We start from the raw sequence: 27518 nt of genomic DNA on the forward strand, positions 1-27518 counted from the left end.
AAATACCTTACATAAGTATTTAGACCTTTTGCTATGATACTTGAAATTGAGCTCAGGTCCGTCCTGTTTCCATTGATCATCCTTGATGTTTCTACAACTTGATTGGAGTCCACCTGTGGTAAAGTCAATTGATTGGACATGATTTGGAAAGGCACACACCTGTCCCACATGACTGTGCATGTCAGAGCAAAAACCAAGCCATGAGGTTGAAGGAATTGTCCGTAGGGCTCTGAGACAGGATTGTGTCGAGGCACAGATCTGGGGAAGGGTACATTTCTGAAGCATAGATGGTCCCCAAGAATACATTGGCCTCCATCATTATTAATTGTAAAAATTTTGGAACCACCAAGACTCATCCTAGAGCTGGCCACACGGCCAAATTGAGCAATCGGGGGAGAAGGCAGTGGTGTAAAGTACTTAAGTAAAAATACTTTAAAGTACATGTTAAGTTGTTTTTTATAGGTATCTGTACTTTACTTAGTCTTTATATTTTGCCATCTTTTACTTTTACTTCACTACATTCCTGAAGAAAATAATGTAATTTTTACTCCATACGTTTTCCCTCACACCAAAAGTACTCGTTACATTTTGACAGGAAAATGGTCCAATTCACACACTTATCAAGAGTACATCCCCGGTCATCCCTACTGCCTCTGATCTGGCAGACTGCTTCATTTGAAAATGATGTCTACTCAAGTATTATTTTACTGTGTGACTTTCACTTTTGCTTGAGTTCTGTTCTACTAAGGTATCTTTACTTTTATTCAAGTATGACAATGTAGTACTTTTTCCATCACTGGGAGAAGGGCCTTGGTCAAGGAGGTGACCAAGAACCCGAGGGTCAGTCTGACAGAGCTCCTGAATTCCTCTGTGGAGATGGCAGAACCTTCCAGAAGGACAACCATCTCTGCAGCACTCCACCAATCAGTGGCCAGACAGAGACACTCCTCAGTAATAGGCATATGACAGCCTGCCTGGAGTTTGCCAAAAGGCACCTAAAGGACTCTCAGACCATGAGAAACAAGATTCTCTGGTCGGATGAAACCAAGATTGAACTCTTTTGCCTGAATGCTAAGCGTCGGGTCTCTGAATGTCCTTGAGTGGCCCAGCCAGAGCCCAGACTTGAACCTGATCGAACATCTCTGGAGAGACCTGAAAATAGTTGTGCAGCGACGCTCTCCATCCAACCTGACAGAGCTTTATCTGCTATTTTGTGAAGTGCACCAGTCCCTCCTGCAGCAAAGCACCAACACAACATGATGCTGCCACCCCTGTGCTTCGCGGTTGGGATGGTGTTCTTCGGCTTGCAAGCCCCCCCTTTTTCCTCCAAACATAATGATGGTCATTATGACCAAACAGTTCTATGTTTGTTTCATCAGACCATAGGACATTTCTCTAAAAAGTATGATCTTTGTCCCCATGTGCAGTTGCAAACCGTAGTCTGGCTTTTTTATGGCGGTTTTGGAGCAGTGGCTTCTTCCTTGCTGAGCAGCCTTTCAGGTTATGTCGATATAGGACTTGTTTTACTGTGGATATAGATACTTTTGTACCGGTTTCCTCCAGCATCTTCACAAGGTCCTTTGCTGTTCTGGGATTGATTTGCACTTTTCGCTCCAAAGTACGTTAATCTCTAGGAGACAGAACGCATCTCCTTCCTGAGCGGTATGACGTGGTCCCATGGTGTTTATACTTGTGTACTATTGTTTGTACAGATGAACGTTTGGAAATTGCTCCCAAGGATGAACCAGACTTGTGGAGGTCTACATTTTTTTTCTGAGGTCATAGCTGATTTCTTTTGATTTTCCCATGATGTCAAGCAAAGAGGCATTGAGTTTGAAGTTAGTCCTTGAAATACATCCACAGGTACACCTCCAATTGACTCAAATGATGTCAATTAGCCTATCAGAAGCTTCTAAAGCCATGACATAATGAGTGGTGGAAAAAGCGAGTTTTAATGACTCCAACCTAAGCGTTTGTAAACTTCCAACTTCAACTGTACACTACCATTCAAAAGTTTGGGGTCACATAGAAATGTCCTTGTTTTTGAAAGAAAAACTATTTTTTTGTCCATTAAAATAACATCAAATTGATAGGAAATACAGTGTAGATATAGTTCATGTTGTAAATGACTATTGTAACTGGAAACGGCAGATAATTAAAAAAAAATGAATATCTACATAGGCGTACAGAGGCCCATTATCAGCAACCATCACTCCCGTGTTCCAATGGCACAGTGTTAGCTAATCCAAGTTTATCATTTTAAAAGGATAATTGATCATTAGAAAACCTTTTTGCAATTATGTTAGCACAGCTAAAACTGTTGTCCTGATTGAAGAAGCAATAAAACTGGCCTTCTTTAGACTAGTTGAGTACATCGCTGTGTACTACTCCCTTCACAGAACAGCGCAAACTGGCTCTAACCAGAATAGAAAGAGGAGTGGGAGGCCCCGGGGCACAACTGAGCAAGAGGACAAGTACATTAGAGTGTCTAGTTTGAGAAACAGATGCCTCACAAGTCCTCAACTGGCAGCTTCATTAAATAGTACCCGCAAAACACCAGTCTCAACGTCAACAGTGAAGAGGCAACTCCGGGATGCTGGCCTTCTAGGCAGAGTTACTCTATCCAGTGTCTGTGTTCTTTTTCCCATCTTAATCTTTTCTTTTTATTGGCCAGTCTGAGATATGGCTTTTTCTTTGCAACTCTTGCTAGAAGGCCAGCATCCCGGAGTCGCCTCCTCACTGTTGACGTTGGGACTGGTGAACAGCTGTGGGCAAGGTTCTGACAAGCTTCTGGGTTTTGTTGGTGGTGGCAAGGACACACCCAAGAAACACCAACATCAAACATCAACTCACGTTTGGCTTCTGTCATGGCCGCCAGCCTTTCTTGAGGAGCGAGCCAAAAAACTATGCCAAGTCAGCGGGTGCAGTTCCCCTTTAATGAGGAAGAGAGAGCCTCCCTGTGGCTTTACTCTGTAATCATCAGATTATTAGAAAATGATCTGAGCAATTTGTCCAGAAATTAGAGCAGTATTAAACAGTACCACCTTAAATTCTACACTAATGAGTTTCTGCTGTTCTCCATGGAGGTCTGGTTTGCTAATCACTGCAGCACTCTGTTGATGGCAGCCAGAAACGTGCACTGGCAGCATTATGTTGATGGCAGAGAGACACATGCTGTCCTGCCATGGTCCTGTTACTGTCCTGCAGGCTGTCCTGCAGTGCAGCCTAATGTTCTTCCTGTCAGGAGAACTGCTGACCTCAGCGCAGACAGAGACAACTGCCCTCAACCCATAAAATGATTACATTGTTGAAATAACCGACATTCCCACTCCTCCGCCCACTCTGTGATTGTGCTTAGTGTTAATTACTGTGTTATATAGGAATTGATTGATATAAATATATGTAAATATAAATATATACGTGGTAACACGTTACATGAAGTTTGCTCACAAAACGACTTCTAACTTCCTTCATACTGGACACAGAGACATACAAATGGTACCCACAAGTGTCCCTTTAACCTTCCCTGTGTTGTATCACTAATTACACTAGTAACCTCATAGCGTAAGGAAATGTTGGCGATATAAGTCGTAATGTTAAAGGAATACTTCAGGATTTTGGCAATGAGGCCCTTTATCAACTTCCCCAGAGTCAGATGAACTCGTAGATACCATTTTTATGTCTGCATGGGATTTGAAGGAAGTTGCTAACTAGCCTTAGTGCAATTGCTAACTGGCATTAGCACAATGCCTGGAAGTCTATGGGTGTCTGCTAATGCTAGTTAGCCTTGGCTCACAAAACGACCTATAACTTTCTTCATACTGGACACAGAGACATACAAATGGTATCCCTTGAACCTTTAGAACCTCTGTGTGACAGATGATGAAGATAATAAAGATCAGGAGGAATCAGAGGTGAAGGATAAGACCTGGCCCAAGTGGAGGATCTGGTTGGACGCGGAGACGTTACATGAGGCCATCTATTGGCTGCCGTGGAGGGCAGACAAAACCAAAGGCTAATCGGTGGAGGACTGTGAGGACCCGGACTTACAGGTATTGGCTGTAATCACTGGTGATAGTGGTGCCAAACCTGGGATAAATCTACCATTAAAAATGGGTCCTAGCGTTGCTATTTACAGTGCATTCAGAAAGTATTCAGACCCCTTGACTTTTTCCACATTTTGTTACGTCACAGCCTTATTCTAAAATTTATTATATAGTTCTTCCTCCTCATTAATCTACACACAGAATCCCCATAATGGAAAAGCAAAAAACGGTTTTTAGAAATGTATAAAAATAAATTAAACTGAAATATCATATTTACATAAGTATTTAGACCCTTTACTCACTACTTTGTTGAAGCACCTTTGGCAGCAATTACAGCCTCGATTTGGGGAATTCATCCCATTATTTTCTGCAGATCCTCTCAAGCTCTGTCAGGTTGGATGGGGAGTGTCGCTGTACCTCTTTTTTCAGTTCTGTCCAGAGATGTTCGATCGGGTTCAAGTCCAGGCTCTGGCTGGGCCACTCAAGGACATTCAGAGACCAGAAGCCACTACTGGTGTTGTCTTGGCTATGGGCTTAGGGTCGTTGTCCTGTTGGAAGGTGAACCTTCAACCCCCGTCCGAAGTCCTGAGCAGGTTTTAATCAAGGGTCTCTATACTTTTCTCCGTTCATCTTTCCCTCGATCTTGACTAGTCTCCCAGTCCCTGCCGCTGAAATACATCTCCACAGCATGATGCTGCCACCACCATGCTTCACCGTAGCGATGGTGCCAGGTTTCCTCCAGACCTGAAGCTTGGTATTCAGGCGAAAGGGGTTAATCTTGGTTTCATCAGTCCAGAGAATCTTGTTTGTCATGATCTGAGAGTCCTTTAGGTGCCTCTTGACAAACTCCAAGCAGGCTGTCATGTGCCGTTTACTGAGGAGTGGCTTCCGCCTCGCCACTCTACCATAAAGGCCTGATTGGTGGAGTGCTGCTTAGATGGTTATCCTTCTGGAAGGTTCTGCCATCTCCACAGAGGAACTCTGGAGCTCTGTCAGAGTGACCATCTGGTTCTAGGTTACCTCCCTGACCAAGGCCCTTCTCCCCCGTTTGCTCAGTTTGACCAGCTCTAGGAAGAGTCTTGGTGGTTTCAAACTTCTTTCATTTAAGAATGATGGAGGCCACTGTGTTCTTGGGGACCTTAAATGTTTTTCTTCGACCTCATGGCTTGGATTTTGCTCTGACACACACTGTCAACTGTGGGACTTTATATAGATAGGTGTGTGCCTTTCCAAATCATGTCCAATAAATTTAATTTACCACAGGTGGACTCTAATCAAGTTGTAGAAGGATGATCAATGGGAACAGGATGCACCTGATGTCAATTATGAGTCTTATAGCAAAGATTCGGAATCCTTATGTAAATTATTTCTGTTTTTTTATTTTTAATACATTTGCAAAAATGTTTAAAAACCTGTTTTGGCTTTGTCATTAGGGGGTATTGTGTGTAGATTGATGAGGAAAACATTTATTAAATCCTGCTGACACTTCCTGTTATAGCCTACAGTTCCTGAAGCATGCTGCTGGATGACCTGGCTCTGCTGGGGGACGTTCATGATCCTGACTCACCTCTGACGACCTTCCCGTCAGCCCCGTGGGTCACATGACTTCGCTGCAGGGCACCAGGAGGGGGGCGTGGCTGTGCAAGCAGGGGGAGGAGTTTCTGTTCTCTACTCAGGAGAGATCCGTCTTCTCACTGCACTGGATCCAGTATGAGAAATACAAATACAGAAAAAGTTCAAGAAAGCATACACTATTATATAGAGCATTTAATGCCTGGAACTTTCTTCCATCTCATATTGCTCAAATAAACAGCAAACCTGGTTTCAAAAAACAAATAAAGCAACACCTCACGGCACAACTCCTCTCCCCTATTTGACCTAGATAGTTGGTCTGTATGCATTGATATGTAGGCTACGTGTGCCTTTATGTAGTTCTGTCCTTGAGCTGTTCTTGTCTAGTGATGTTCTGTATTATGTCATTCTGTATTATGTTTCATGTTTTGTGTGGACCCCAGGAAGAGTAGCTGCTGCTTTTACAACAGCTAATGAGGATCCTAATAAAATACCAAATACCACTACCGCAGTGTCTTCACGAGCGGTCTCTATCCTCACCAAGCTAGCAGAGGGTAGTTCGTATGCCCCCTTCACTGGACAGGTGGCTCCAGTGGCCGTTCTGAAGCCCAGGAAGGCATATGAGCAGCCGGTGGTGAGCTCCCTGCCGGGCAGGTCAAAGGACTAGTGGGGTGGTATGCCCTGTTCCATTACCTGACTGTGGGGGTTGATGCTGCAGATGCAGTCTACAGCCTGGCCAGGGAGAGGCTGGAGCAACACCCCAGTATGTCAGCCCAGGGGTCAGCTAGCAGCGAGCAGCTAGCAGCGAGCGACACAGACACAGAGCTCTACTGCCTCAGAGGGTGATGCCCTGGCTGTCCAGCAGGCGGCACTGCTGTGCTACCACAGCAGCACCCGCGTGTACCCAGTCAGCCATCTCAGACTGGAGCTGACCTCGGCGCTAGCCTGCTCTGCCTCGAGTGCCCCCCTGTGGCAGCTCTATGTGCCTACCACAGCGGCGGCAGGGCATGCCGCTTCTTCCACAGCGTGACCAGAGCTAGCGCCTGTTCGCCATCAGTGCAGAGCAGCAGAGGAAGCAGCTGGTAGACTCTACAGATGTGGGAACACTGAGGATGGAAGACTTTAATCAGTATCAATTTAATCAAATAATGTTGATAACAGAACACACACACAGATAGTACTAGTCTGCAGTAGCTCACATTTAGATTGAAGTTCATTGGGTTAGCTAACTGGATGATTTTTCGGAGTTGTTATTGCTTTCTTGGCAGGTCTGGTTGCTATGGCGACACCTTCTCCAACCTTCCAGAGAACGGCCCAAGCAAACGTATTCGCTCACTGTTTGAGAACGCCATAGCAACAGAGCACGGGGTCCCACTGTCCGTTGCTGTGGAGGATGTACATGAACTTCCTGATAAGACACCTCTTTAAAACATACCCCTAAATCATTATCCAGTTATCAGTTCCAATAGCCGAATGATGAAGGAGCATTGGAAGTATGGCTGAAGCTGACGTCAGGTGTTTTGTTGTGTACTATAGGTGTCAGAAGGGAAAGTGGAGAAGGGAAGAGTGCTCTCCAGGATGTCCCATGGGCCAAGGTGAGCACAGTGACAGATGAAATGATGAAACAGTGATAATTAGTAGCTCTTTGGTGTGTTTTAGTAAGAATATATGAACTTGTTTCTGACGTGTGTGTGTGCGCGTGTGTTCATCCACAGGGTTTATACATGGACACGGTGCAGCTCTTTCCTGAGCACGTGCAGGAGTTCCTGGACCTGATGACAGAGAAGGAGCTCAGACAGAGTTTCCATGGAGGAGGTGGACATACTGCTGGAGGATTGAGGCTCTAAAACTCAGTGCAATAGGAGCCTGGCTTCCTCAGACACTACTGTGGACACCCAGACGTCGTGCACTGACCAATAGAACAGTGTCCTCAGAAAAAATAGCATTTTACTTTTCAAACAGTGTGAATAAATGATTTTACACACGCTGTATTATGTGTTAATTCAAAAATGTCCATATATTTTTTTTTTTATATCAAGGACTTGAGTTTAAACTGATAAAAAAAATGGATTACTCTGATAATTTAAAATGAATGTTTTGTTTCCCAACACTGGTCTGCCAACCTTTATTTCAAAATAAGCTCTAAGCCTTTCACGCATTGTGAATCCTGAGGGATGCTAGTGTGCATTTCCTGCGGGATAACGACATCACAGCTAAATGGTGTGGAACGGAGCACACCGGAGTGTACACTTTGGAGTCAGGAGGGAAGGAGAGAGGAAACGCAGACATGAGGGTAGAGAAGCTTTATATAGTCTCATTACTGCTTATCCTTCAGAGTAGTAGAGCATCCACTCTGGCTGTCTCAGGTGAGTCTGTCACTTCTGATGACCTTTAACCTATTATAATGTGCCTCTGTGAGTTTACTGGATTGGCCTCTGCCTTTACATGCTACTAACTAAATGCTACATTTCTACTTGATACCAACTACTCAGGCTGTGCTATGGTGATGTAGAATTTCATTAGTGAAATATATGGTAACATGATATCATGTAGTCTTCATAGCTTCTCACTTAATAGCTGAATTTATGTTTTTTCTTGAAATCAGATCAACAGAACTTTTACCTTATATATTTGAAAATTACTTCCATTCATGATGATCTATATTCTGATCACAGATAAAGAATGTAATGATGATGCATTTCCTGTCCGGGAAGACTGTGAAGTTGACACAGTGTGTGGAGAAGCTATATGTCATCACAACCAGTATGTCACCTGCCATGTCAACCGCTGTGGCACCTGTGAACCTGTGTTCCGAGGCTATGACAACATCACTGTCAACTGCACCCAGTGTAAGACCATCTTCTGTGGCTTATATCTCTTATCTGCAGTGGGATTTGTCTTGTATATCAGTATGATTTTAGACATTTAGGCTTGGACATAAATTAAGTGGTTCAATTGCTTCCTTTGTATAAATTCACACACATTACTCTGTAGGCTATGTCTATCTGATATCTGAGTAAATTTGGAATGATATATGAAATTGGAAATATCTCATGTTATTGAACTCTTCATCAGTGACTCCCAAGTGTCGTCTAATACACCTGGAGATGTTGAGCAAGCACAGGACAGGAACCATGTTAACTGGGGGGAGTTTAGGGACAAAGTACCATCCAAACTGTGATGGAGCTGGTATGTTCAGACCTAAACAGTGCAGAGAGGAGGACACCAAACTATGCTGGTGTGTTAACAAGGCTGGAGTCCCAGTCTCTGACAAGACACATGACCCCCTCAAATGTGACAGGCTGGTCACAGTCCAGTGAGTGAAATCATGAAGAAAACTATACATTTTATTATTAATATGTATTATATATTGTTTCTAAAATACATAAGTGATCAATAATTATGTTCTGTCTTTCATTTGTAGTGTCATTGATATTCAATTCACATTTAAAGTGGAGTTCACACCTGTTGCAAAAACCATGGATGAGATACAAAGGTTTGTTTCCTTCCTCTGTAGTAACCCATTGATATGCAGTTTTTTATTAAATACAATTTTTATTGAAAAGTTATGTTGTCACGGCACCATTGTTTCAGGCAGCTGGTATTAAAGCTGGACAGGGAATATATGCTGGATAAAACACAGATCCTAGACATAACTGTGAGTAAGCAGGCATGTTTCCTCATAGATTATCGTTTGAGATTGTGAGTGAGCTCTGTCTTTATGAATATGTTATTTGTGCCGGTCGGCCACGTCCTCAGGTGCGGGAACTGTACCAAGTAGTGTCCATCCGGCTGACTGACGACAGGACAGACAAAGAGCCAGTGGACATAGCAACTGTGGCCTACTACATTGAGAGAGATGTGAGACATTTTGTAAGAGCTGTATCTGCTTTCAGACCTTTCAAAAAGGCTGTTTGCTTGTAAAGTCATTGAATATATCTTTAACAGTCGACGGGGGCTCCATATTTTAAGAAATAATATTTTTTGTATAAAGGTCTGTTCAATCTGGCATGCCTGGTGCTAATATTTTTTGCTTTAACTATGCAGTGAAATTGAACTGTTTTGCCATCCTGTCTAGTTGAAAAGCAACAGGTTTGGGTTTGAGGTGGACGGCCGGAGACTAGAGGTGGCGAGGGACTCCGTCAAGGTCCTATTCTTTCACTATGACCACCAACACATGGACATGATGACCATCAAGCCAGGCTTTGCTGCCCTCATCCTCATCATTGCCCTGGCCATTATCATTGGTGTTTCTGTGTCTGTGAGTAAGAGCAAAACTAATTGTACACTAGATTCAGTACAATACCACTGCAATCCTCACATCACAACTTCTCTCTCTCTTTGTCCATCACTATTGTCAGGTGGTGGTACAAAGGAAAGCTCTGCTGGAGAGGAGATTCCAGTTTGAAGTCATTGAGGTATAGTCTGATACAACAAATTGCGGCATTAATCTGAACTCAATGTATTGTCCTGTGTTTTACTCTCCCTTTTTAAATGCAGGTTCAAGGGCAGAACAACGACCTGGAACAGCAAGAAGCTACCATGACCTACTTTGTCATGTGACATACTTTATCTTTGTTGGTTATAGTATATTTTTTTATTTTTTTAGTTGTCCCTCAGTTCATTTATATGCAAAGTTGTTGTCCAATTATCTCTTTCCCTGACTGAAACAATAGTCAGCTGCACATTATGGAAATATTGTAATTGGTTGATTTCTTAACATGGATTCTAAGCTGTTGCTTTAATGAAATATTAAACAGGAATTGACCATGGTTGAAAAAAAAAATTCAATATGTACTTTATTTGAAATAAAAATCAGAATTGTTTCAAATTGTTTATTTACTTCAAGAGGTGATACTTAGGTTATGGTAACAGACCATAATACAAGATTGTTCATTTGTTCAGAAAGCCAACTTACTTTAACAGCTGCAGAATTGAATACCCAACAGCTGGCTACATCTAGTCCAAACTATACAATGAACATGTATGAAAGGTTTTACTAGGCAATAACAGTTTTGAAGCAGTAAGTGAAAGAACAGGACATTTCTGAAGTGCGTTCCGCTCCTGTTAGAGGTATAGTCCCTCTGGTGTCCCTTCCTGTTTCTTATACAACACGTTCTCCTTTGACTTCTTAAAGTCCTCGTTCGTCACCTTCATCCTGCGCTCTCTCAGAGCCATCAGCCCTGCCTCTGTACAAATGGCCTGAAGTGAGAGAAATAAGTTAAACACTTCAGTGAAAATTATTTTGAGGTGCCACAGGATGGCAGCAAAACCAGAAGGCAAAAGTTAAATAGAAGGGCATACAGTCTTTATATCTCCCAGCTTGTTACTGCACCTTGATGTCAGCTCCGGAGAGGTCATCCTTGGCTAGGATCAGTTCGCCCAGGGTCACATCGTCTGCCACAGTCATCCTGCTGGTGTGGATCTGGAAGATCCTTCGCTTGGTCTTCTCATCCGGCAGGGGGAACTCTATTTTACGGTCAATACGGCCTGAGGAGTGGGGGACCAAAAGATATACCAAATCAGAGGACATGCTCCTTGGGGCAATCGCATAAGATAAATGATCTTCCTGTCTGGATCGGGTTCGTGCAGTGGGTGAGATCTTCATGGGCTATACCCGGCCTTGTCTCAGGGTAGTAAATTGGTGGTTTGAAGATATCCCTCTAGTGGTGTGGGGCTGTGCTTTGGCAAAGTGGGTGGGGTTATATCCTGCCTGGTTGGCCCTGTCCGGGGGTATCGTCGGACAGGGTCTCCCGACCCCTCCCGTCTCAGCCTCCAGTATTTATGCTGCTAGGATCAGTCTTTGTGAATTTAAGTATGCTCCCCCTAACTCTCTTCCCTCTGAGGACCATGCCTCGGGACTACCTGGCCTGATGACTCCTTGCTGTCCCCAGTCCACCTGCTGCTGCTCCAGTTTCAACTGTTCTGCCTGTGGCTATGGAACCCTGACCTGTTCACTGGACATGCTACCCTGTCCTGGACCTGATGTTTTCGACTCTCTCTCTCCCGCACCTGCTGCCTCGAACTCAATGATCGGCTATGAAAAGCCAACTTACTCCTGAGGTGCTGACCTGTTGCACCCTCTACAACCACTGTTATTATTCGACCCTGCTGGTCATCTAGGAACGTTTGAACATCTTGGCCATGTTCTGTTATAATCTCCACCAAGCACAGCCAGAAGAGGACTGGCCACCCCTCAGAGCCTGGTTCCTCTCTAGGTTCCGGCCTTTCTAGGGAGTTTTTCCTAGCCACTGTGCTTCTAGAGCTGCATTGCTTGCTGTTTGGGGTTTTAGGCTGGGTTTCTGTATAGCACTTTGTCACATCGGCTGATGTAAAAAGGGTTTTACAAATCAATTTGATACTGCATCTCCAATCATTACTTGCTAAAAGTCAGTATCAATTTAGGTTGGCATAGCCTGCATTGTAATTTCAATTGAAGATTCATAGTCGTATAATAATGTTATCGTGTACCTGGTCTGATGAGTGCGGGGTCCAGGGTCTCTATCCTGTTGGTGGCCATAATGACCTTGACATCACCTCTGGAATCAAAGCCATCCAGCTGGTTAAGCAGCTCCAGCAAAGTCCTCTGGATCTCCCGCTCTCCTCCTGAGTTAGAGTCATACCTGCAGAGGACACAGTAGTCAGCCCACAACCTCAACCACTGAGACACACCATAAAATTGTAGCGATTACCTCCTATACATGGAGGTTCATTGAAGTATACAAAACATAGTACTGTAATCCAGTGGCGGTCGGTGCCGTTTAAGATGAGGGAGGACAGTTTTATTTTTTTTGAGCATGGCCTTATTTCTATTATCATTGGCCTTATTATCTATTACTATTATTACTATTATTATTTCTTATTTCTATTACAGCATATTGGATGATTGTCATTCATATTCCATTCACCCAGTTCAATAAACAGCATTTACATTTGAGTAATTTAGCAGACACTCTAGATAAGAGCGACTTACAACAGCGAGTGCTAGTGGCGTAACGGACTGCAGTTGATCTGTGATCCGTGTGGATCCCCCCCCCCCACGGTTCAGCACGCATGTGAACCACAGACCCCCCCGCCCTCCCCACGGTTCAGCACGCATGTGAACCATGGACCCCCACGGTTCAGCACGCATGTGAACCACGGACTCCCCCCCACGGTTCAGCACGCATGTGAACCCGGACCACCCCCCACAGTTCAGCACGCATGTGAACCACGGATCAACCCCCCACGGTTCAGCACGCATGTGGACCACGGATCAACCCCCCACGGTTCAGCACGCATGTGGACCACGGATCAACCCCCACGGTTCAGCACGCATGTGGACCACGGATCAACCCCCCCCACGGTTCAGCACGCATGTGGACCACGGATCAACCCCCCCACGGTTCAGCACGCATGTGGACCACGGACCCCCCCACGGTTCATCAACCACGGATCCCCCACGGTTCAGCACGCATGTGGACCACGGATCAACCCCGGTTCAGCACGCATGTTCAGCACGCATGTGGACCACGGATCAACCCCCCACGGTTCAGCACGCATGTGGACCACGGATCAACCCCCCACGGTTCAGCACGACCACGGATCAACCCCCCACGGTTCAGCACGCATGTGGACCACGGATCAACCCCCCCACGGTTCAGCACGCATGTGGACCACGGATCAACCCCCCCACGGTTCAGCACGCATGTGGACCACGGATCAACCCCCCCACGGTTCAGCACGCATGTGGACCACGGATCAACCCCCCCACGGTTCAGCACGCATGTGGACCACGGATCAACCCCCCCACGGTTCAGCACGCATGTGGACCACGGATCAACCCCCCACGGTTCAGCACGCATGTGGACCACGGATCAACCCCCACGGTTCAGCACGCATGTGGACCACGGATCAACCCCCCCACGGTTCAGCACGCATGTGGACCACGGATCAACCCCCCACGGTTCAGCACGCATGTGGACCACGGATCAACCCCCCCACGGTTCCCCCCACGGTTCAGCACGCATGTGGACCACGGATCAACCCCCCACGGTTCAGCACGCATGTGGACCACGGATCAACCCCCCACGGTTCAGCACGTTCGGTTCACGCATGTGGACCACGGATCAACCCCCCACGGTTCAGCACGCATGTGGACCACGGATCAACCCCCCACGGTTCAGCACGCATGTGGACCACGGATCAACCCCCCCACGGTTCAGCACGCATGTGGACCACGGATCAACCCCCCCCCACGGTTCAGCACGCATGTGGACCACGGATCAATTCAAGTTGAACCATCATAGTGTGAAATGCAGTTTTACTGCCGCTGTTACTTTATAAAGTGATAATTCCCTACATCTCAGTACAGAGTTGCAGTGAAAAGATAAAGACAGATGCTGTGTTTCACTCTGAAGCCTGAAGGTTGATTCCATTATTTTGGCATGTTGAATCCCAAAGAATCAATCTTGGATGCTCACATTGCAAAAAGCAAAGAAGAAAAAAAGAGCAGTGACAGACATGACTAGCGGAGGAGCTGAAGAACTGGAAAAGCCTCCTGCTTCATTTAAGTCTCATGTATGGGAGCATTTTGGCTTCCCTGTCAAATATGATGACGGAAGAAGGGTGGTGGACAACACCATTACGGTGTGAAGGCATCGTGCCACAAGAAAGTCGTATGATCATGGAAATATATTGAGCGTGGCCACACATTTAAAGTGTCATCACCCTGGTGTGTCAGTGACGGGAGTCAACTCAGCCAAGAGACAACAACTTCTCACCGCGGCATTTAAGCCCTTTGCTTGACGAATCAGACCGGGTTGAAGCAATGACCAAATCTATTGGGATGTTTATCACAACAAAGGGTTCAAAAATACGGTGGATCCACGCTACGAAATCCCCTCTCGCACCCACTTCAGTATGAAGATCGTGCCAGATTTTTATGAATAGGAAAAGATCAAAATTGTCAATGGATTATCCAAGGCATCCTCTGTTGCTCTCACCACAGACTGGTGGACCTCCAGGGCAACGGAAAGCTACGTGACTGTGACTGCTCACTACACCACATAGGAGTGGACCTCCAGGGTAACAGAAAGCTAAGTGACTGACTGCTCACTACACCACAGAGGAGTGGACCTCCAGGGTAACAGAAAGCTACATGACTGACTGCTCACTACACCACAGACGGGTTGACCTCCAGGGTAACGGAAAGCTATGTGACTGTGACTGCTCACTACACCACAGACTGGTGGACCTCCAGGGTAACGGAAAGCTACGTGACTGTTCACTACACCACAGAAGAGTGGACCTCCAGGGTAACAGAAAGCTAAGTGACTGAATGCTCACTACACCACAGAGGAGTGGACCTCCAGGGTAACAGAAAGCAACATGACTGTGACTACAGACACGCCCCCTCTATGAGTCACACAGGCACAAATCTGGTACAGGTACTGCTAGGAGCAGTAGCAGAGTGGAAGCTAGAGAGGCTCAATAGCAATAACCCAACCACCACAGATAATGCCAAGAACCAAGTAAATGCAGTGATAGAGGCTGGACTGGGGTCACAGATAGCTTGCTTTGCACATGTGATCAATTTAGCATCTCAAAGGGGAATCTCAGGTAACCAGATGGACCGCCTCCTTGGGAGGATCAGGAAGGTGGTTTCCTTTTTCCACCGAAGCACAACAGCCACTCATGTGCTTAAGACCAAGAAAGAAATGTTACAGCTACCGACCCACAAGCTCATACACCATGTCACAACAACATGGAACTCCACTTATGGACATGTTGGAGAGCTATCTTGAGCAGCAGGCAGCTGAATACTCTGCACTGACAGACAAGACCCTGAAAAGACACCGTCACCTTGTCTGATGATGGCGTGAAAAGTAGCAGAGGAGGTCCTCCAGGTGCTCAAACGCCTCTAAACAGTTAAACCCGGCTGAGCACTGAAACCGCACTGTCTGTGTTCATGATCCTACCTCTGAAAACAAGGATTCTACAATCCATGACCCCAAGTGAGGAAGACAGCACCATCACTAGAGATGTCAAGGCTGCCATTAGAGAGGACCTGAACCTCAGATACCCCCCTAACGTAGACGACTACTTTCATAGATCTACTGCACTGGATCCAAGGTTAAAGTCCCTGTCTCACCTAGACCCTGCCCTTCGTCGGAAGACACAGTGAGCTCACCACTGAGATTGTGGCCACTGAAGAGGTAAAAAATAAAAGAGTGAATTGCCTAAATAATAAATATACTGCAGTCTAATGTTAGTCTATGCTAATGCTATTATAGAATCATCCATTATTGATCTGGAATAATAATGGCTTTTATTAAATGTTAATGCCACAATTATAGTTATATGAAAATAAATAATTCGTTTTATAGATCAAGTAATTTTTTCTGCAGGGTCAAGCCACAGAGCCGACAAAAGCAGACTCTGAGGCATCTCCTCCACAAAATTATTTGGCCATAAAGGAGCTTTTCGGGGAGAGCTTTGTGAGCAAGGACACAGGCAAGACATTTGCCAACACCATCAAAGAGGAGGCGGCATCCTACAAGGCAGCAAGCGGCGTTCCAGTGGATGGTGATCCACTGGCATGGTGGAAAAGCAATGAGTGTAAATACCCTCACATTGCCATGATGGCATGACACTACCTGGCTGTGCCTGGAATATCAGTCACTAGCGAGAGGGTGTTCTCCAAGGCAGGGGACATAGTGACTGCAAAGAGGTCTCCCCTCTCCCCAGACAATGTATACTTCAAATAGTTTTTTTTTAAAGATGAGGAAGTTATAAGATCAGGTCTGCTTTGCTTTCCTTCTTTTTGATGACTTGGACATTCATTCACTATTGTTCAAAGGTAACACGTCTCATATTGGGTCCTTGCTTTAAGTGTTCTTTAAGTAATAAATGGAAAGCAAAGTTATTCGTCTCTTTTTTTTTTGCTGATCAGAAAAATGATCTGATCGTGACTCAAAACTGTGAGTTTAGAGATCCGTTGCACCACTAGTGAGTAAAATACATTTTTCATACTGGTACCCCTTTGGAATCAAACCCACAACCCTGGCATTACAAGTGCCATGCTCTACCAACTGAGCCACAATCCTTTGATTGTTGTACAATTCCTTCTCGCATCTATGCGCTCTCCTCCTCTCACCTTTTCCCTTCGCTTGTGGACTTCAGTTCACAACACATCAGCTGTCTGTGACCAGGCAAAACAATATTTTTAAGCCAAACCTTCATATCATAACTGCCACACAGCCTACATCGTTGTCACCATATTAACGTCATAGCTACTAGAATTAATGCGTTAGTAAAACTGCTACAATCATGCTGTACAGAGTACAGTCAGCAGCAAACAGCTTAGCAGTTACACTAGCGGGTCCCGGCGGCAATAAATTAATAAAACCAAAATCGTACCTCGACTTGGAAGAGTTCCAGTGTTGGATAGTCATAGCCAGCTAGCTAACATAGCATCCCTCTGGGGTGTTTGAGAAGGCTAAACTAGCTAGCTGCATTTGCTAGCTAAGTTAGTGAATTTGTGTTATATATATATATATATAGCACTCTCGCTCTCTCTTGCCTCCTCATTTTTCGAAGAACTTAATTTGTTCATAACTATTGTCTTTCTCAGAGTCAACTACTCACCACATTTTATGTACTGCAGTGCTAGCTAGCTGTAGCTTATACTAGATTATCAGATCCTTTGATTGGGTGGACAACAAGAGCTCGTATAGGTTGGAGGACATCCTCCAGAAGTTGTCCTAATTACAGTGTAAGTCTATGGAAGGAGGTGAGAACCACGAGACTCCTAGGTTTTGTATTGAAGTCAAAGTACCCAGAGGAGGACGGAAGCAAGCTGTCTTCCGGCTACACCATGGTGCTACTCTACAGAGTGGAAAACAGTGTTTTAATCAATTATTTGGTGACGTGAATATATTTAGCATTGTTTGATCTAAAAAGGATAACTTTAGATGTTTCACTATTTTTAGTTTTATGAAATTCACTGAGGATGGTCCTCCCCTTAATCCACTGCTGTAATCACATTGTGTCCATTGTACTGCTAATTCAATCACTTAGCAATAGTAAAGCAAATAAGCTTTGTACGAGCCAGAACGGCCCTTAGGGCAGGCGCCTATCTCTTGTTTCTGTAGCAAGAGGCAACTTAATGTCGGCCTACCAATACACTCCCTGGACATAGAGATGCATGAAGGTTTTTGTATGACCCGACCGGGGATGGAACCCCCCAACCTTCCAATCCCAAGGTAGACACTATGGCATATATTGGGCGAACAATGGAAAGTTGGGTGATGACTATTTATCAGAGTTCACATACAAAGTACACATACTTCAGAAAGTACTCACACCCCTTGACCTTTTCCACATTGTGGGTTACACATTTAGTCAATGATTTACACAAAATACTTCGTAAAAGAAAAAAGAAAAAAGGAAATAACATTTTAAAAAACACTAATACATCTTGATTAGATGAGTATTCCTCCCTCGGAGTCAATACATGCTAGAATCACCATTTGCAGCGATTACAGCTCTCTGCACTGATTACAGAGTCTTTCTGTGAGTCTAAGAGCTTTGAACACCTGGATTGTATAATATTTGCACATTCATCTTTCAAAAATTCTTCAAACTCAAGTTGGTTGTTGATCATTGCTAGACAGCCATTTTCAAGTCTTGCCATAGATTTAAGCCGATTTATGTCAAAACTAACTACTCCACTCGGGAACATTCAATGTCGTCTTGGTAAGCAACTCCAGTGTATATGTGGCCTTGTGTTTTAGGTAATTTGTTCTTAACTGACTTGCCTAGTTAAATAAAAGGTACCATTTTTAAAGTTTTTTTTTAAAAATTGTCCTGCTGGAAAGGTGAATTTATCTCCCCAAGGTCTGTTGGAAAGCAGACAGAACCAAGTTTTCCTCTAGGATTTTGCCTGTGCTTAACTCTATTTAGTTTATTATTATCATTAAAAAAACTCCCTAGTCCTTGTCGATGACAAGGATACCCATAACATGATGCAGCCACCACCATGCTTGAAAATATGTGGTACTTAACGATGTCTTGTCTTGTGTTGGATTTGCCCAAAACAACACTTTGTATTCGGGATAAAAAGTGAATTTATTTGCCACATTGCCATCTACCAAAAGGTGCAATTCTTTGTGAACCATTGGAAAACTTCCTTGGTCTATGTGGTTGAATGAAGGACATTACATCGAATTGTATATGTGGGGTACAGAGATGGGGTAGTCATTCAAAAAATCATGTTAAAACACTATTATTGCACAGAGTGAGTCCATGCAACGTATTATGTGACTTGTTAAGCACATTTTTACTCCTGAACTTATTTAGGATTGCGTTAACAAAAGGGGTCAATACTTATTGACTCAAGGCATTTCAGATTTTCATTTTGTATTAATTTGAAAACATAACTCCACTTTTGACTTTATGGAGTATTGTGTGTAGATCAGGGACACAAAATCTGAACGGTATCAATTTTAAATTGAGGCTGGAACGCAACATGTGGAAAAATTCAAGGGATGTGAATACTTTCTGAAGGCACTGTAGGTCTCCGTGATTAAGCAACCAGGAAAATAAGGAGTGCTCAAAAATAATCACAACATACCTTTTTTTGTATTTAAGAAAAACGCCCAAATTATTGAAACCCTTGATGAAGATGAGCAAAAAAAAATACTGTATAAAATAAAACACAAATACTGAACTATATTGTATGCTCCCCTAAAATTGGGAAATTCTATTTTATACTAAAACAATTGCACAGAGAAAGAGTTTGATTTAACAAGTAATAAAACAATTCTCAAACGCCTCCACTGGTCCTGTTGTTTTTAAGGTCAACAGCATCCTGAACTTTACCAAGTACTGGGACATTTTAGTCAAAAACCTGGTTGCCTCTGCCAGGAGGCTGGCACTTGTCCGCAAGTGGATCTTCCAGCAAGACAATAACCCCAAGCACACATCAACATCCACAAAGAAATGGTTCATTGACCACAAAAATCAACATTTTGCAATGGCCGTCTCAGTCTCCAGACTTGAATCCCAAATGAAAACCTGTGGAGGGAGGTACACTGAAGAGGGAGGTACATAAGCGCACACAAAGGATATCAAGGATCTGGAAAGATTAGTGATGGAGGAATGGTCTAAGATTTGCCCAGTGTGTTCTCCAATCTCATAAAACATTTTAGAAAAAGGCTCAGTGTCATTATCGTCACAAGGGGAGGGCGCCGGAGTATTGAAAACAGGGGTGGCAATCATTTTGACCCCTATGCGTTTTAGATTTTTCTTTGCTGTTAAAACAAAATTCTTTCTCTGAGCAATTTTTTTCCAACCGACACGCATTAAAACCTTGGTACAACAGTGAAGGGAACAGGAAGAGGACTGCGCCTAGGCCGAGGGTGGGCCCTATTAGCAGAACACATATGTACTTGTTATTGCTAAATAACGAGGTGAACAGAAGGACAACGGTCTTTTGCAGATTCTGTTTTGCAAGCTGTGGTTTCTCTCTATAACGGTCACCTATGTAAATGATGCAGACTATCGTAGCGATGACACATTGAGGTATACAAAACATAGTCATGTAAATCACATTGTGTCCACTGTACTGCTAATTCAATCATTAAGCAATAGTAAAGCAAGTAAGTCTTGTCCGAGCCAGTACGGCCTTTAGGCTCCTGCCCTATCTCCCGTTTCAGTAGCGAGAGGCAACTTAATGTCGGCCTACCAGCACACTCCCTGGACAGGACGCTAATGCTGAGTGCTATACAGAGAGGCATTGGAGTCTTTGGTATGACTCCACCAGGGATTGAACCCCCAACCTCCCAAACTTAAGGTGGACACCAATAAGGACACTGAGTTTGTGCAAAGCACAATAACATATTTGCCAACAGGCAAATATTGGTTGAGTAAGCATCGTTTCCTTGTTATTTTGGCATAGGCAAACATAGAACCTAAGTAGTTGCTTTCGTCCCAGATTTCAACTTGTGCCTAAGAACAGCCCTTAGCTGTGATATATTGGCCATATACGACTCCCCCTCGGGACTTACTGCTTAATCAATTTTCAGTTTGTTGCTAACCTAATCAAATACCATGTAAATGTGGGTGTTGGTGGGTCTCCGTGATTCAGCAACCAGGAAAATAGGAGGGGTGCTCAACTTCAAGGTCTTACTCATGAAAAACGTGGTATTGTAATTGCTAAATAACAGAAGTGAAAACAAGAACATGGGTCAACAGACAAGGGTGGGGAGGACATGGTTCCTGTTTTGTGGTTTCTGTTTTGCAAGCTACAATATTGCCTTTTCACTCTATATCTGTCACCTATGTTAACGATGCAGACGGCTTCGCACCCGGTTTATGTAAATGAGTTTGTGGTTAACGAAACAGACCTATTAGCGTGCAACAAGTACAACTCATCCCTGAACCCAGAGTATAAATATTGGCTCACATGCTGTGTGCCTCTCGAGTGTCTCCAGAAGCTGACTATTGACAAAGTATTGGAATTGACAAAGTAACTGCTGTGTTGACGAAGAACGGCTATATAAACCTTCCCTACTTGAAGCCCTGCCTAGTGTCATCTCGGAGTCCGGTCCAGCCTTCAGCAGACATGATGTACTGTTCTCTTCTGCTGATGATCCCTCTCCTGATGGCGCAACACACGTCATATACAAACCCTCCACTTCTGGGTAAGGCTCCAGAAGTTCCCAAGAGAGAGAAGTTACTAAGAGATAGGTGCCTTTACATTGCCAGAAGCTGCCAGGAAATAAGGGCGCACTATTTTGAATTTGAAGACGGGCTGTACTACCTGACCACAGAGAACGGGGTGGTGTACCAAACCTTCTGCGATATGACCACAGACGGCGGCGGCTGGACGTTGGTGGCGAGCGTACACGAGAACAACATCTATGGGAAGTGCACGCTGGGTGACCGTTGGACAAGCCAGCAGGGCAGCAACCCCTTTCTGCCAGAAGGGGATGGCAACTGGGTCAACATGAACACTTTCGGAAATGTTGAAGGCGCCACTGCTGACGATTACAAGAATCCTGGCTACTATGACATCAAGGCACAAGACATGTCGGTGTGGCACATTCCCAACAATAAACCGATGAAAGACTGGAACCCCACTGCCATCCTGCGCTACCACACAGACACGCTTCCTGAGCCAATACGGGGGAAACCTGTATGAACTCTTCCACAGGTACCCAGTGAAGTACAACGCTGGGGCACCTTTGATCAACAATGGACCCTCGATTCCCATAGTTTATGACCATGGGGACAAACATACCACCAAGGCGTTTTACGGCCCTTACGCTCAAAGGGAGTTTGAACCAGGCTTCATCAGTTTCAGAGCAATTAATTCAGAATCGGCAGCCACAGCTATTTGCTCTGGGACCAAACCCAAAGGCGGACAGGTTGATGCATACTGTATTGGTGGTGGTGGGCATTTCCCTGAGGCGGCCCCAAAACAGTGTGGGGACTTCACCTCCTTTGCCTGGAATGGCTATGGGACCCACAACGTCTGGAGTGCATCAAAAGACATGCTTGAGGCAGCTGTGTTACTCTTCTACCGCTGACGGCCAGGCCATTTTACTTTATTACAGTAATTTTGTTAATTATATTACTGTAAACTAAAGCAATACTATAAAACAGTGGGCTCCAACTTTTCCTAGCATGAGCTACTTTAACATTTATTTTATTGTTTTACTTGTCACTACTAACATTTTTCTAGCTTTCAAATAGGCACATTCTTATCCTCCCCCCTTCAATTGTCAATGTTTTCTGTCAATGTACCTGGTAAAATAATGGCTAATTAACAACTAAGGGGGGCCTAAAAATCTGCTTATTTCCCCAAATTGTGTTCTCATTAATTTCCTGGTTTTAGAAAAAAATGACAATTGTTCATAAAGAAACAACAAAATGGGATGTTCTGAATCCACGTTAACGCTTAAATAAAAACGTTTTCCAGACTTTAAAAAAATACACATTTAGATTTGAGTTCCCCTTTAATTGCGCATCTATCGAGTCAGAAATGTCCCGTCTAATGTGCCAGTTAAGCGATGGTTCTGTACTGTTGCTGCTAATTTCATGGCAAAGTTACACATAATTTCAAGGCAAAGATACAAATAATATACTTACTCACTTACTCAATATACTTACTTACCCTACTTTGCAGTTAGCATTTAATTGAGAAGGTTATGGGGAAAGTATTTCTTTCAACCCACAAGATGGTTATCACATCGTTTATGACAGGTGGAATTGTTTGACGAGCTACTGGGCTGCAAGCTACTGGCAGCTCGCGATCGACCTGTTGCGAGACCCCTGCTATAAAACAATAACTATTCAGTACCATCACATGTGAAGACGTGTGCCTTATATAATCTTTAAGTTGCTGATATTGTGATTTGCTCTAGGCCAGCCCAAGATAATGTAAAACACTTAATGACAACTGTTGTATTTAGGGGGATGGCGGTAGGAAAGTGGGTTTGTTTGTGCTTGTTTGTACTTTTTTCTCCCACTGTGCAATAACGTAACAATAAAGTAGTCTATAGATTTGTGAACATGAAATGAGCCTACTGTATTTTTTCATTATAATTATTGATGAGCTCCTCATCAACATAAGACACATACTCTGCACAGAACCTCAATGACCACGGTCTGAAAACCCCGCTAGCCTTGCCTTTTAGTCCCGATGGCATCGATCTCATCGATGAAGACGATGGAGGGCGCGTGTTCCTCGGCCACCCTGAACAGCTCTCGGACCAGCTTAGGCCCATCCCCCAGGTACTTCTGGATCAGCTCAGAGCCCACCACACGCAGGAAAGTTGCGGACGTCTGGTTAGCCACCGCCTTGGCCAGTAGGGTTTTCCCTAACGCATCATAAGAACAGTGTCAAACTATGCCACTTTTAGAGGCAGTTTCTAGATGTGGCTTTGGACTATAAAACAAGTTCAATGGAGAATCTCCCCTTTAAATGATTTTTAGTCCAGGATTAGGCTTAAAGGTGCAATCAGCAGTTGAAACTATAACAAAGTGTTTCAGTAAAAAGCTGAAGGATGGAGCAAGATGTAACCAATCTTAAATTCATAGACTGAGCGATGGACTAACCATCCATGATATCAAAATTATAGCTTTAACCATGTTGAGCCTATACCGTGTTTGTTTACATTTACTTTGTTTACAAACATTGGAGTAGAAAAAGCTCATATTTTGGGTTCTGATGGGATATGACAGTTGAACTAAGTCCATGAGACATTTCTAAGTTATATTCTTGAAGAATCAATGGGAAAATATAATATATATATAATGATATCAGAGTATATATAATATCAAATGTAGCAACTGCAGATTGTCCTTTAAATGTGTGCACAGGAAAACACCCCTTTAAGTATTACCAGAGAAAAGACATATCCAAATGCTGTTCTGTCTGCAATTGTTTTAGTTGTTTTACCAGTCCCTGGTGCGCCATACAAAATGACTCCTTTAGGAGGTTTGATGCCCATCTCTTCATAGTACTCCGGATGGGTCAGAGGGAGCTCCACAGACTCCTGAGAGGAACACAGGGAACCACAAGTACAGTTGTCAATCAGGAAAAATGGTTACCATGTGTTTGATATCGTTCCATATAAGCCATTACAATGAACCTGTACCTCCAATTTGAAGTGACACTAGCCTCCAAGGACACAGCTGTAACCATTTACATTAAGCATACAGAATAGTTTGTTCGGAAAAATCTTGGTAGTCTTGTGCATTGAAATGCTATGACTGAGTAGAGCAATTAACATGAACTGTTGTACTATACTCTACTGCTCTACCTTAATTTCCTGGATCTGGTTATCCAGTCCACCAATGTCAGCGTACGTCTCCTGTGGGGCCTTCTCCACCTTCATCACTGTCACAAGAGGATCAGTGTCATCCATTAGGACCCCAATGACGGCATGGACCTGTGAACACACACGTCACTCAATGGCAGTGTACAGTAAATATCAGCTTTCAATGAATTCTTTGCCTGAGTCAGGGCAACAGCCAAACACACCTTAGTGGCAGACTCCGTCAGTAATGGCAGACTCAGTCAGTACCTTGTGGTTGAGAAGGACGGAACAGCCCGGCTCCAGCAGGTCCTTGTCTACAAAGGAGAGGATGCTGACATAGTGCTCAGAGCCCACAGACGTAGAAACGATGGCGTGGTTGTCATCGATGATCTCTTCCAGGTTCCCCACTGACATGGGGGTTCCTCTCAGATCATCTACCTTAGACCTCTCCTCCTGCAGGACAACAGAGGATGGATGAATTCATTAATATTTAGATAAAAAAGGTGCAGTGTGAAGGCTTTATAGTGTTATGTTTTATAGGGATGCAAAGAGATCGACCGATACATATTTTACTGATAGGACCATATGAACAGTATGTAGCCTGCGTTTTATATGCTGCCTGCACATTAAATGCCCGTCGGGAACAATAAAGATCAAGACTTTTTAATAGATTTTCCAGAACACTACCTCTTGTTTCTCCTCTAGGGGCTTCATCTGTTCCTGGTTCCTGATGAACTCCTCCTCCATCAGCAAGTAGTCTTTGATCCGCTCCTGCTTCAGCAGCTTCAGCCTGCAGTGTGTATGTGGAGTTACTGAAAGAGAGAGAGAGAGAGAGAGCGATCATTCAGCTGCATGGAACGGGTAAAATTGTCTGGAAAAACAGCCGTTGTAACATTGTAAACAGCAGTCTGTTGCGGTTTACAATTCAAAATCAGTAAGTAGAAAGGATCTCTGCCGTGACAATGAAAAGTATAAAGTTAAATGTAGCCCAACTAACTTACCAAGAGGTAGCTTGCTGGCAGCATCAGGTCCCTTGCTCTTCTTCTTCCTCTTCCCAACCCTGGTGGGGATTGGTGGTTCATATTTCTTTTTCTTATCCTGAATAGTCCAGCGAAAGTTACAGAACAGTGTGACCAGTTATCAGACATAAAGAGTCGATGTGTAGCAAACTGGTTATATGAATATTCAAGTTTTCACAAGATTGGCTTTAGTGTTATTAGCAACATTAGATCGCTAGCGTTACTACATTTTGAGACAGAGTAACGTTAGCTAGCTACTAGTATGGATTATTTACCTTGTCGTCTTTTTTTCCTCCCCCGGGTCCATGTCCTCCACTCTGACTTTGACCCTGTCAAATAAATCACATATCGGACACACAGTGAAGATAGTCAAAAGCACTTAGCTAGTAACAGTAAGTTAGCTGTAACGTTACTTCAAAACTATAACAAGTTGCTAGCCATAATCTACCTAGCTAGATAACATGTTTCCACTGGCTGCAAATGGCAGATTGGAATTAAAATGCAGCAAACACGTTCAACAAAATGATAGTTTAGAATGTGATAATAAATTAAGTTAAAAAGTGATCAAATCCTTTAAAACACTAGAAATATTGATTTGGAGAAACTGCTGGCTCACCATAGCTTGCTATCCGGTCTGTCAGCGTCGCTTACGTAATACGTCAAAGTATGGCAAGCGAAGCATATCAAAATGAAGAAAAATCGACATTATGAAAACTGATGGAAAATGATGGCTGTTTTGTGAGAACCAAATCAATGGCGAAGACGCTGTCGCCAGTACATACAGAGTTATCAATAAATTAATATTCATGGTGATTCATTTGCATTTTAAACCATTTCCCAACACATCCAACCATGCTTTTAAACATTTAAGTACATTCAATCGGCACATGAAGCCTATCATGCTCTGCAAATGGGTACTGGCTAGAAGGAGTGTAGCTTTGGTCAAATTGAGATCAAAAGTAGATTTTGTTTAGTATTTTGGCAAACACTAACCCAACCCTTTTCCTAAACTTAACTTAATTATCCTAACCTGATATGTTAACTCTCCTTACCTGCTGGGTAAATTCTCCTAACCTGCTACGAAAAGTCAAATCTGACATAATCTGTGTCCCATCTAGTCAAACCCCTGAAAATGGTGGAGACATCCCAGTGAGTAAAATTAGACATCTCATCCAGATGTTGAAATTAGGGAAACGGTTCTGAATTAAAGTTGAAAATACATATTTTCCAGATGTTTAAACTATTTTTTTCCAGACGTTGAAAAACGTATTTTCCAGACATTGAGAAGACATCTTGCATGTCTAAATGCATGCTCTTCAACCGATCGCTGCCCGCACCCGCACCCGCCCGCCCGACTAGCATCACTACTCTGGACAGTTCTGACGTAGAATATATGGACAACTACAAATACCTAGGTGTCTGGTTAGACTGTAAACTCTCCTTCCAGACTCACATTAAGGATCTCCAATCCAAAATTAAATCTAGAATCGGCTTCCTATTTCACAACATGCCCTCGTAAAACTGACTATCCTACCGATCCTTGACTTCGGCGATGTCATTTACAAAATAGCCTCCAACACTCTACTCAGCAAAGTAGATGTAGTCTATCACAGTGCCATCCGTTTTGTCACCAAAGCCCCATATACTTCCCACCACTGCAACCTGTATGCTCTCGTCCAGACCCACTGGCTCCAGGTCATCTACAAGTCTTTGCTAGGTCTTGTCTTATCTCAGCTCACTGGTCACCATATCAACACCCACCCGTAGCACGCGCTCCAGCAGGTATATTTCACTCGTCATCCCCAAAGCCAACTCCTGCTTTGGCCGCCTTTCCTTCCAGTTCTCTGCTGCCAATGACTGGAACGAATTGCAAAAATCACTGAAGCTGGAGACTTATATCTCCCTCACTAACTTTAAGCATCAGCTGTCAGAGCAGCTTACCGATCACTGCACCTGTACACTGCCCATCTGTAAATAGCCCACCCAACAACATCATACCAATATTGCACCCCAGTACAGGTGCACATTCATCATTTGCACATCTATCAAATTGCTAAATTGTAATTATTTCG

General features: G+C 43.9%; 2 protein-coding genes and 1 pseudogene across 7 annotated transcripts in view; 2 read left to right on the forward strand and 1 right to left on the reverse strand.

Moving 5' to 3' along the window:
* LOC115146056 (epithelial cell adhesion molecule-like) overlaps positions 1-10680 on the forward strand; it is a 27140-nt gene extending 16460 nt beyond the window's left edge. For 3 of the 6 annotated variants that reach the window (XM_065004164.1, XM_065004165.1, XM_065004166.1), the window contains 11 exons: positions 5545-5754; positions 7155-7213; positions 7334-7984; positions 8294-8467; positions 8694-8934; positions 9043-9114; positions 9213-9276; positions 9378-9479; positions 9697-9879; positions 9980-10036; positions 10119-10680. In XM_065004164.1, the coding sequence (XP_064860236.1) occupies positions 7906-7984; positions 8294-8467; positions 8694-8934; positions 9043-9114; positions 9213-9276; positions 9378-9479; positions 9697-9879; positions 9980-10036; positions 10119-10181 (1035 nt within the window). In that variant the 5' untranslated portion in view covers positions 5545-5754; positions 7155-7213; positions 7334-7905 and the 3' untranslated portion in view covers positions 10182-10680. Of the gene's footprint in view, positions 1-3863; positions 4053-5544; positions 5755-6791; positions 7014-7154; positions 7214-7333; positions 7985-8293; positions 8468-8693; positions 8935-9042; positions 9115-9212; positions 9277-9377; positions 9480-9696; positions 9880-9979; positions 10037-10118 lie in introns of those variants that run through there. The other 3 variants (XM_065004168.1, XM_065004167.1, XM_065004169.1) reach the window with 3 other exon arrangements.
* On the reverse strand, positions 10440-26113 carry LOC115146055 (26S proteasome regulatory subunit 4). The gene is made up of 11 exons (XM_029687828.2): positions 26063-26113; positions 25722-25775; positions 25429-25525; positions 25115-25239; positions 24695-24880; positions 24431-24559; positions 24067-24163; positions 23296-23485; positions 12090-12241; positions 10954-11108; positions 10440-10820 (listed from the first exon to the last, which is right to left on the reverse strand). The coding sequence occupies exons 1-11, from the start codon at positions 26063-26065 to the stop codon at positions 10686-10688; spliced, it is 1323 nt and encodes a 440-aa protein (XP_029543688.2). The 5' UTR covers positions 26066-26113; the 3' UTR covers positions 10440-10685.
* LOC115146057 (intelectin-like) lies at positions 21060-23183 on the forward strand (annotated as a pseudogene).
* Positions 26114-27518: the final 1405 nt, after the last annotated feature.

The sequence above is a fragment of the Oncorhynchus nerka genome, linkage group LG18 (assembly GCF_034236695.1).
Source record: "Oncorhynchus nerka isolate Pitt River linkage group LG18, Oner_Uvic_2.0, whole genome shotgun sequence".
In the NCBI taxonomy this organism is placed as follows: domain Eukaryota; kingdom Metazoa; phylum Chordata; class Actinopteri; order Salmoniformes; family Salmonidae; genus Oncorhynchus; species Oncorhynchus nerka.